Raw genomic sequence first — 11,087 nt, forward strand, 5'->3', positions numbered from 1 at the left:
AAATTGAATTGTCAAATTAATCCATAATCACAATATATATTTGATACCCAAACGTTATAATATTTATATTTTGATATCTGAAATTTATTTTTATACTTAAAAAGTGTTGAAATTACACTAACAAAAAAAATCTCTAAAAAATCCCGCAAAATAGGAACATAGGTCACGATCAATTAATTCTGGTAGAAACTCCCTGAAATAGAGGCAACCTCACTAAATCCCTCAAAATAGTATAGTATATCGATATTTCGCACTAAATGTAAACATGATAAAGTTCGAATATCAAAAATATATTCTATTTTCAAGACTGATTTGATCATGAATTAATTTGGCCATTCACGTCAATTTTAAAAACAGAATTGATACTCAAAGATTGATTTGGACCAAATTAAACATGCCAACTTTAAAACCAATTTGGCCCTTAATTCAATTTCTTTTCCCCTTATTTCTCCTTATTGCTAACCCTTTTTCTTTTATATTTTAGACAAATCCGGGAAAAGAATTTTAGCTCTTTCACCTGTGCATGATACATTGTACTATCCAATTATGTAATAATACATGCAGTTTAAAACCATCAATCAAGAGCCTCATTTTTCGAAAATTTAAAGTACTAAGCGCCAAGTATACCAAAGTAAATGACAAATTGCATCCTAAATTCAAGGGGTAAATGTTCCAAAATTAGAGTACAATAATCAATTTTACCAAATAATATTGCTGCTTCTTTTTTGGTAAATACAGCTAATAAACAGTTCCAACCTGGTCAAACACCCTTTAAGAGGTTTTTCTCCCAATTAAAGTATAATACGTAAACTAGAACTAGAACTCGAGATTTCTAATTTATGTAACTTGGAGTCCTTAACCACTCAAAAATCAACATTAATTGGTACCCTATTTAATTGCAATGGACAAATATTATATGGGATAAGGTACCAAAATAGGCATATGGTTTTTGGGGAAGTATCAATTTAGGCTCCACGTACAAAATAGTACTAATATAGGCTTAACGTTTAAAAAATGGTATCAATTTAGGCATCGATGACGGAACTGTGATATGTTATTTATATTACTTCGTTAAGTTCTGTCAATTGTACGTGGAAAGAGAAATCAGAACTTTGCGGAATAATATGAATAGCGTATCACGTTCTGTTCTCGAGGCCTAAATTGATACCATTTTTTAAACGTTAAGCCTATATTAGTGTTATTTTGCATGTGGAACCTAAATTGATACTTCCTCGAAAACCATAGGTCTATTTTGGTACCTTAAATAAACAATCATGAGTTCTAGCAGGCAATAGATATTATTCTAAAAAAAACCAGTTCGCACATTAACATTTCTATGTCCAGCCATAATTGGACTTATATACAACCCGTTAAGACACGACATCATACCTGTAACTTGATGAACCAGGCTATTGGATTCACAGAGATTCAACTGAAAATTTGACAAAACCTTGTATGCGTGAAACAAACTATTTGCGTATTTGTCTTCTTCTAGGGAAAAATTGCAAATTGCATGCATGCTAACATTGATTTTCAAATTCAAATCTTGCCAACTTGTCTCTAGGTCTATTTGAATCAGATAAAGGATCTGATGACCAGGAGCAGTATAACATTAAGAGCTATGTGCAACAATAGTGGACAAACCAGTCAGTCTACTGCTTTTGTTTTTTCTGAGCTGGCTCTGACGAACTCCTGACCTGCCAAATAGTTCAAATGTTTCAACAGACAACTCCAGTTTTTTAGCACAGGAAATCACCAAGATGTATTTTCTATGTTACTGTAACAATATATAACAAGATTCATCATAAAACTTGTTTCCACCATCAATGTTGAATATTCTATGCACAGTAGTTATTGAAGGTGCAAGGTGCACCACGGTGCAAGGGGGTCCTGGAGCCTTGGCGCATGGCACTGGTGCGCGCCTGAGCGACATAAGGGCACTAAAAGGATAAAATTATATAGAACAACCATAAATGATAATATTTAAAATATAAATAATTCTGAACTTTAAAATCAAAATGCAATAAATTTGAGATCATGTCAGTATTCTTAGTCATATATTCTAACATGCAACAAACCCTCTATTCTAAAGATAGAGTGTTCACCTAAATAGTAAATCCTAAGTCTACTAATAATAGAGAATGGGATAATTAGAATAAAGGGTAAATTAGGAATTAGGACACGTGGCTTGTTAGCTTAGCCGAAGTTTATTGGAGAGGAAAGGGGTTTGGTTATAAATAGGTGAGGGGCTAGCTCGTGGAGGGAGCTTGGAGAGAAATTAGTATTTGAGTCCTAGGCTTGGGAAGGGACTTGCCATGTGGGAACAGAAGAAGTCCTGTTCATTATCTTTTACTTTGTATGCGTCATGGAACCAATTGAACTAAAAACTCAAATTGGTAGTTAAAGATCCACTTCATATTAATATCTGACACACCCCCACATGCGAATGCCCACTAGACTTGAAGCGTGCACAACACACGCCCATATTACTATGTCCTGCAATTAAATCAACAAATGGGACTGCCAGAAATCGAACCCTAGACCACTTAGTCAAAGAGGCTCTGATACAATATCATGGAACCAATTGAACTGAAAGATCAAGCTGATAGTTAAACGTCCACTTCATATTAATATCTGACAGTATGCTTTTGCTTTCTTAGTTGTTTTCCGATCTTAGTGATCTCAAAGCAATTAATACAACTATATTTCCTTATTTCTTTGTGTTTGCTTAAGCCGTTCTCTATCAACTAATGCTACTTCTTATCAAAAAAATCTCCAACTTCAAGTTCTGCCCTTGTTTGCTTCCTCTAGTATTTTACTGTTGTAGTGTGCCTTCTTCTTTCCCTTTGTTTCCCATTATGCATCTTTTCTCTGTCTCTATCTTTTTCCTGCGATTGTTCAATTTGAAAGTTTGTCTGCTTTCCTTTTGTTTTTGTTTATTTTTAAACACTAGATGTGTCTAATCCAACAGTGGAGCTTGAACATGTGGGTTAATAATATAAAACCCTAATAAAAATAACCTGTGACACAAAAGGAATGCCATGGTGCGCCTCTAATAACCCTGTCCAGGCGCACAAAGGCACACCTTGGCGTCGACAGAGCAACATCGCGCGCCTTAGGGGCTGCTAAGGCGCACAACCTTGAGACTTGTGCGCCTTGCGCCATGGCATCGCCATTAACAACTATGCTTTGCACAAAGATGGGCTTCGGTGAAGTTCAGTTCAAGAGCAATTACAAATCAATTACCTGCCAACTTTTTGTTTCTTCTTCTATGTAGCTTGTCTTTTATGTGGTAATTTATGCTTCGGGCTTTTTTTTGTTTCTAATCAGTAGAGTTAGCTAAAACTTCAGAATAGGACCACAGCCCAAATGAAGTAGTGCAATCAAGAGCATTTTGTTATCAATTCGAGTATTTCACTTTTTCTGTAACCAGAAATATAAAGAGGCAATCTGGGCCTCGGAAAATTTAAATTTCCTTTGAACTCTTTAGCTTTCTCCAGAGCTCTCATTTTGCTTGTATATTAGTGGCAATTCAGCACCTAGATTAGAGGTAGTAACTAGTTGATTAAGCTCTAATGTTTATGATAATGATTATCTAATCGCCTATACATACCAGCCACTAATCAAGCATATTTATGCACATTATTTTCATTTTACTATAGCACAATTTGTTAAAAAGAAGTATATCGAAGTGTCGGGAATGGGCTATATCTCTGCAATGCAATAATGGAGACATCATTTCAAGTGTTACAACCACAAGATTGAGAGAGCGACCATACCATGCTTGAAAGCTGCTCACTGATGTAGTTCATTGATCTCAACATAGCTTCAAGCGTGTCTTTAGTAAGCTGAAACTTCACCTCCATTTCCCCTGAAGGAGATCGGGTGAAATCTTGAAGCTGCATTTGAGGAATAAAAAAGATGCATAAGATAACACACAACTGGAATTATATTGAGCTTCTGATAACTGCAGCAACAAGGACTAACTCTATTCTGTGCCAAGATATTTAAATGGGAGGTCTCAACACTGTCAACCACAACCAGCCCTAATCATGCAGTGAAAGGTTAACAAGCCAACTTTCTGGATAATGCATTAAGCATTAAACTGGATCTGGAATGGTAAATTTCGCTGCTTCAGCTCATGACTTCCCATGAGCTCAGAACTCTTCTCTAGAAATCACTTGCATGTGTTGCACTGTTGCCCTTAGGAAGATTCAACGTTTGCAAGGAAAATAATGCAAAGTAAATAGGACAGAACCATCTATTGTCATTCTGAAGCAAACTCATAAGCAAATAGCACTCTGAAAAAGAATTGCATTTACGACTATTTGTTTCTTGTTATGTTGAAAGTACTTAATTCACCAAAGAGCTTATACATCACCCTTGACCTCCCCTGTATGAACAACCATAATGACGGCAATATTCCTTTACACTTTAGCTCACGAAAGCAGAATTGTAGCAATGATCTTAATCTAGGCTGATCAAGGGGCAAATAAACCTAGAAAACAAATCTAGAGCCATTTATATGGAGTCGTAATAACTTTATAGCATCAAGCCTCGAAACTAATTACAAATACAAGATGGAAAAACACATTCAAGAGGCGCACTTCGTGAGATGTTTTTTTTTTTATTATTTATTTAAGAAAGATGAGGGCGAGCCTTGGCGCAACGGTAAACGTTGTTGTCGTGTGACCAAGAGGTCACGGGTTCGAGTCTTAGGAGCGGCCTCTTGCCAAATAAATTGGCAGGGGAAGGCTTGCCCCAGTACACCCTTGTGGTGGGACCCCTCCCCGGACCCTCGCTCAGCGGGAACGCGTAGTGCGACCGGGCCGCCCTTTTTTTTTTTATTTAAGAAAGATGTTGCTATTAAGCCTCTTTATATTCAGTTGGTAATAATGAGCCAAATCCCCAGATTGTAAAGAATGTGACTCGCACATTCATCATCAGCCTTTCCTGTGTGAGTGCTGGTGACAAGTTGAGACCAATATATCATCCTCTTTAATGTCCCTAGAGTTTCCAACCCTACCTAATTGCAGAAAAGGATATCTGGAGAAATCAGTGGAGCTAATAATCCAAGGGAACTGACAGTTGCAAGTATATTGATCAAAGATGCAGTTGTTATGAAAACTTGCAGCAGGGAGTTGGGGATTAAGGTTGAATTTCTGCTGTATTGGATGGAGATATATAGATTAGGCAATATAAAGACAGCCGCAATTGTGAGTGACAAGCCAGTTGGATTAGGGTGAGTCCAAGGAGAGATGCCATCTCAGACAAGGTTCAGCAGTTGAGGTGGCCAATTCAGAGGAAGGTGGTTTTCTTATTTTTGGTAGAGTTGAGGAAGGTGATGCATTTGATTTTAGTTCTTTCTTTTCTCTTTATGGAAGGTTGAGTTTTTAATTTAAATAAATTTTAATGTTCGTGCAGATCTTTGCTAGCCAAGTTGGCATCTTAGTTAGTGATTCAATCAATTTGGGGATTCTTAACACAAACTTGAAATGATAGGGAAAGAGAACAGTATTAGAGACAATACGAGTAGTTTAGGGAGAATATAGTGGCACGCAATTTTGTCTCTTAGATAGAGTTTGTGAGGCATCGGGATTCATGCAAAATATCAGAAGGTAGTCATAGAAGGTGTGGTAGAATGAGAGCAAGTAGCTTTTAAGGAATCAGAATTTGGGTCTTCCCTTCTAGCTTGGGAAAGGAGCACTGAACTTTGGAATTAGCTTATTTTCTTTTCTTTTGCTCTTCTTCGTTTTCTAATTCCTGATTGCAGTGATCTCGAAGTTTCTCTTAAAGCTTTCTTCTATTTCAGTGCATTTGGATTTTCTATTTTCTATCAATTGGGGACAAATAGGATGCTGAAAATTAAGGAAAATGTGGAGGGTCGAATTCAAGCCAGATGCGAAGCAAATGAAATAGAATCATAGACTTGAGGCTCAAGTGCATCAGCTTTCTTAGTCTAGTACCTCTACCGCAAGTTCACAAACCATGCAAAGGAGTTTAGAGGTATGGTGTTGAAGAAAAATCAACCCCAGGAGAAATAATCAATGGTGGAGGAACCCAATTTTCTTGTTGAGACTCAATTCAAATGCATTTTTTCATATGATCATTACTGAACAACCACAAATGTCATGAAGAATGTGAAACTGCCTATCTTTTCCAATAAGGATCCTTGGGAATGACTTACTTGAATTGAGACATTTCAGAATCCATCAAGTATCTTTAGTGCAAATCTATATGGAAGGACAAGCAGTGCACTAGTGATCCATTTTAGTAGAGATATGCCCTTCTTTAACTTGGGCAATTCACGCGAGTTTGCTTGAACAATTGTCCGGTTGGAAATCCGAAGCCCATATGAACCATTGGTTGCTCTGAGGCAAAACCGGCTCTATTCAAAAGTGTATTGAGGACTCCAAGTTGCTAGCTTCCCTTTTTCCTCGGCAGCCATAATCCCAATACTAAGTCTTTACCAATGCTTAACATTAGCAGATTAAGTGTTTGGCAGGTATATACGACCCTAATACTCGCCTAAAGGCAATGTCATTGGGGAGGAACGTTAAGTTGGCAATATAGAAAGGGAAGCCTGAATCTCAGATACTCAACAACTATTACATGACTCCGTGAGGAGATATAATATAGAATTTCACAGTCGCAGATCAGGTGAATTCCCTGCAATGGCAATCTCCTTTAAAAGACACACTATAGGAGGGAAATATTGACAAAGAAAAGGTGAAAATACACCTTCTAAAGGGACCTCGCATTATAATAACCCAAAGAACAATTCCTTTGTTCTTGATGCTCTGAAACAGGGAGAAAAGCAGCATCGGCATACAATTCCAATCTATGAAGCACCAACTTGGGTGTGGACACGGCAAACGGCATTTTTAGAAAATATGAGACACGGGTGCGGCGGGACACAGCAAATTTTATATAATTAATTATATACATATATATTAGATATAAAGTATATAAAAAACTTGCTAAATCACAAATAAGTCATTCTCTAATAGCGAGGATGAAATCCCAAGATCTTGGTGCGGATGAAATCAGACAAGACAACGACAAGAAAGAAGATGAAGAAAGAAGATGAAATCGCAGGAGATGAAATCACAGGAGAATCGCTAAGAATCGTAAATTGCAAAACAAATCGAAGAAGGAAGAGAAAGAAGCCCTAAGCGTTCATAATCGCGATAGACAGCTGAGAATTAGATGTAGTTTAGGTTTTTTTGTCAAATTTTGTAATTGAACCATAGGTTTTTTAAGATTTAAAAAAAAAAAAAAAACCTAAACTTATACATATTTTCACCATTAGCCGAGTCCCCGCCGTGTCCCGCCGAGTCCCATCCGTGTCACTGACGAGTCCCATCTGAGTCCCATGTCACCGCTGTGTCACCGCCGAGTCCCTGAGTCCGGCGAGTCCAACATGGCCACAGCGACCCCGGGGAAGAGTCCGTGCTTCATAGCTTCCAATAGATCATGATATTAATTCAAGTCCCAGCATCACTTCCAATATTTATATCATAATAGCCTCTAAATTCTTCTCATATACTCCAACCTATCTAGATTCAAATTCTTAGCAAGATGCCTATTAGCATAATATTTAAAAAAAATATAATCAACAAAAAAAAAAATCAATTAGATCATTTGTCACTTTTCTTCTATCTTCGTTTTATGAATAAAAAATTAGGTGATTCAGCTAACTACAGTTTAGCTTTACATACCTTGAGAGTAATGATGGCTACTCTATTTGCTGGAGCAGAAGGACAACTTTCCATGGTCCATGTCATTGATTTGAGACGGGGCAAGATACTCTATATTATTAAAGCCAGTCATGTGAGAAAAGAACAAAACAAACCATTCAACGTTCTACCATATAAAATGAAAGTTGTGCATTCTATTAACATGCATTGAATATGTGTATCTTTAATTTTGCAACCATATATAATATAATGTTACACTATAATCATGTGCATGCATCAATTTGAAAGCCAAACACTAATAATATATTATATTACTTAATACAAAAGCCAAATCTTGCATCGAGCAGATCTACATTGTTGTGTGTGTGTGTGTGTGTGGGGGGGGGGGGGGGGGGGACATTCTAATTGACAGATTGGAATTGCAGGTTGAACAATGTTGATTGATGATATTATTATAATTGGTTTAATATCTCTATAAATACAATTACAGTGCAAAATATAAATTAAGTACTATTTACGTAGAATTAGAATTATAAATGTGATTAACGTTAGGTCTGAATGATATTAAAACATCAAGTCTCACAAGAAATAACATAAAAGGAAAATGTAGTCGTGATATAGAGGCCAAGCTGAGAGAGGATTGTCTACAAAAAAATACTAATCTGCATCTTTACACTTTAAGTGAAGCTCTCCTCACCAAGTTCTCTGGAGGATTGGCATCATTTTGAATAGAATTAGATGCAACCTGTGAAGCAACTTCTGGGGTAGAAATCTCGATATCACTATGATTAAAATGCCCATTAATATCATCTTGACGAGGCCAAAGCGGCAATGAAGTCTCAGAGGATGGTAGGGAATTTGGCACACTAGTTTTTAACCGGTAGGTGCCACTGGTACTGGGCAGAGGATGCTGCATAGATGCATACCAAAAAAAAAAACATATCATTAAATGAGAACGAAAAAAATAAAATAAAATTTGATAAATCATGAGAGGGAAAGATAATAACTATGAATAATAATTAGACAAGGGAAATTATTATTTTAACATGAAAGCAAGCAGCGGAGAGGTAGTTCTTTTTCAATGAATATCATTTATATATGTATTACAAAAACCATCTACAACTAGTAAAGTAACTGAAGGATCACATTTTATTAATTTGATCCCAGAAAAGATGGAGCATTTGATGGTAGTCCCTCCTAATCTATAGTTTCTTTCGGGATCGTGTGAGAGAAACAAAGGTTCAAGCTATCTCTGCAGTTTAAAATTGTCATGGATAAGAACTGAATAGAAGTCTAGTACTTAGCATAGTCCCCATACCCCATATCAGGATATGATTTGAACCTATTCTTATAAATTAGCACAAGCTAAAGCTAGAAAACCCCTGTAGAAGATACAATCCTACGAAGCTACAACTGAAGTTCAAAGATTCAACAGCCATCCTAACTATCAAGTATCATCTAATTATGCTCAAGCATGTCCTTTCAGTAAATCAGTAGCAAACACACATGTACTTCTGAATATGTAAATTTAAGCAATAACCAATTATTAACTCCCAACAAAAAATACCAAGTCTGATTTTGTTCAAGGAGTTCAAAAGTAAACCTGTTCTCTTGATATTTCCTCCCTCCATTGATTCTGATATTTCTGGAGCAACAATACAAGAATGTTTTGTAGATCAAGTGCTAGATCAAGCGGAAACAGCTTCAAGAGATCATCCCCACTGAAGTTCTCATGCACAGTTTTTCTGATAAGTGAACGAAGGCATGCCAAAACCTATAGTCAGATATATTATTCACATCATTTACATGTCAAAATTACTTAGAAAAATTATCAATTATATAAGCATTTCAATACAGCTCAAGAATACCAAAAAAAGGAATGTAAAAATTAATTAATTAATACATAATAGTACAGACTTGCGAAGTTGTATTATAACCAGACCATGCACCACTCAAACAAAAACACATTAACAAGCTTCAAGCAATGTGTCTTTAACCCTAAGACATTGTTTGGGAGTTGGCAGGTTAATGGAGGTGAGAGTTACCTAATGAAAAGGAAAGGGAAGGGATGGAAATGAAGATTAAAAGTTGAACTTATTTGGGAGTTTATGGAATGTACATGAGAGTTAAAAGGTCATCTATCATTAGAAATTTCCATTATTCCCGCTAACCCCCAATTTGGAGGTTAAAGTTAGCCATTGTAAAATGTTAGCTCCCATTAACCTTCATTAGCACTCCAAAAACACCTCCAAAACAAGTTTAATCTAATATTTTAGATTCCATTACTTCCATTAACCTCTTCTAACCTCCTACCAAACAATGGCTACGAGTGGCCGAATGCTCTCCGTTTTTGTTATGATATGCATTACTGATTTACAGTTGACCGTCCAACTACTTTAACAACGAAAAGCTAATTATCACTGATTAAAACCCAAAAATAGAAAGAAAAAAAGAAAAAACTAAAATGGGAAGAAGTTTACTGGATCGAGCTCGCCGAGAGAAGGCAGATTGAGGAGAGACTGGAAATGAGACTTCTCTGGAAATCGGAGACCGGTTCTCCTTGATTTCCATAAAGTTGTGAGTATTTGATCGAGTGATTCCTCTGAATTGATCGGCGACAACTTATATAGTTGCAAGTAAAGCGAATCTTCCATTTTTCTGCCTCTTTCTTCTTCTTTTCTGCATCTTTCACACAGCTGACTGCATTTATGGCACGTGTTTTGCACACGCACCCTAATATTAATAGCTAAAGACTTAGCCTTTGTTTGGGAGTTTGGAGGTTAATGGAGGGGAGAGTTAAAGGAGATAAAGGGAAGGGAAGGGAAGTGATAGAATGGAAAGTTAACAATTAACCTTGTTTGGGAGTTTATAGGATGTAAATGAGGTTAAATGTTTAACCTTGTTTGGGAGTTTAAATATGGAGGGGGAGGAAGGTTAAATTTACTCTGCAGAGATAAGAAATTTAAAAAAAGTTTACGTTACTCCCATTAACCCCCAATTTGGAGGTTAGAGTTTGGAGGTTAGAGGAAGTAAACATTTAACCACATTAACCTCTATTTACTCTCAAAAAATAACTCCCAAACAAGGTTAACTCAATACTTAACCTTCCATTACTCTCATTTACTCCCATTAACCTCCTCCCAAACAATGGCTTAATAAATTAGGGTAAATAATTATAGGGTTAATTACAAAAATGGGTCAAATGGGAGGCTCATTTACATATTTAACCCATTTACTCAATGTACTACACATCTAGACTGATTTTGTGTGACTTTTCCATAATACCCTCAATATTTACGTGCGGCTGTCTTCCTCCCGTCTGACTTCGCAGAGGTTAGCATATGCGAACCCTGCAAGCTAAATATGCGAACTCTGCGAACCCTGCGA

General features: G+C 36.6%; 1 protein-coding gene across 2 annotated transcripts; it reads right to left on the minus strand.

The window, feature by feature from the left end:
* Window positions 1-624: 624 nt before the first annotated feature.
* On the minus strand, window positions 625-10,411 carry LOC136205895 (protein FAR1-RELATED SEQUENCE 3-like). 2 transcript variants are annotated; one of them, XM_065996741.1, is made up of 6 exons: window positions 10,181-10,411; window positions 9,304-9,474; window positions 8,398-8,610; window positions 7,722-7,811; window positions 3,780-3,899; window positions 625-1,692 (listed from the first exon to the last, which is right to left on the minus strand). In XM_065996741.1, the coding sequence occupies exons 1-6, from the start codon at window positions 10,352-10,354 to the stop codon at window positions 1,648-1,650; spliced, it is 813 nt and encodes a 270-aa protein (XP_065852813.1). In that variant the 5' UTR covers window positions 10,355-10,411; the 3' UTR covers window positions 625-1,647. The 2 variants fall into 2 exon arrangements, with proteins under 2 accessions (XP_065852813.1, XP_065852812.1); XM_065996740.1 differs by having other exon boundaries at window positions 625-1,697; window positions 10,181-10,410.
* Window positions 10,412-11,087: the final 676 nt, after the last annotated feature.

Source organism: Euphorbia lathyris, chromosome 9, assembly GCF_963576675.1.
Source record: "Euphorbia lathyris chromosome 9, ddEupLath1.1, whole genome shotgun sequence".
NCBI classification, from domain to species: Eukaryota; Viridiplantae; Streptophyta; class Magnoliopsida; order Malpighiales; family Euphorbiaceae; genus Euphorbia; species Euphorbia lathyris.

Coding starts and splice junctions, on each gene's coding strand:
- LOC136205895 (XM_065996741.1), bottom strand. CDS start 10,354: ATGGAAGATTCGCTTTACTTGCAACTATATAAGTTGTCGCCGATCAAT. Junction 7,812..8,397: donor CCAATCCTCCAGAGAACTTG/GTGAGGAGAGCT, acceptor TTAATAATATAG/AGTATCTTGCCCCGTCTCAA. Junction 1,693..3,779: donor GTGAGCAGCTTTCAAGCATG/GTATGGTCGCTC, acceptor TTGGCAGGTCAG/GAGTTCGTCAGAGCCAGCTC.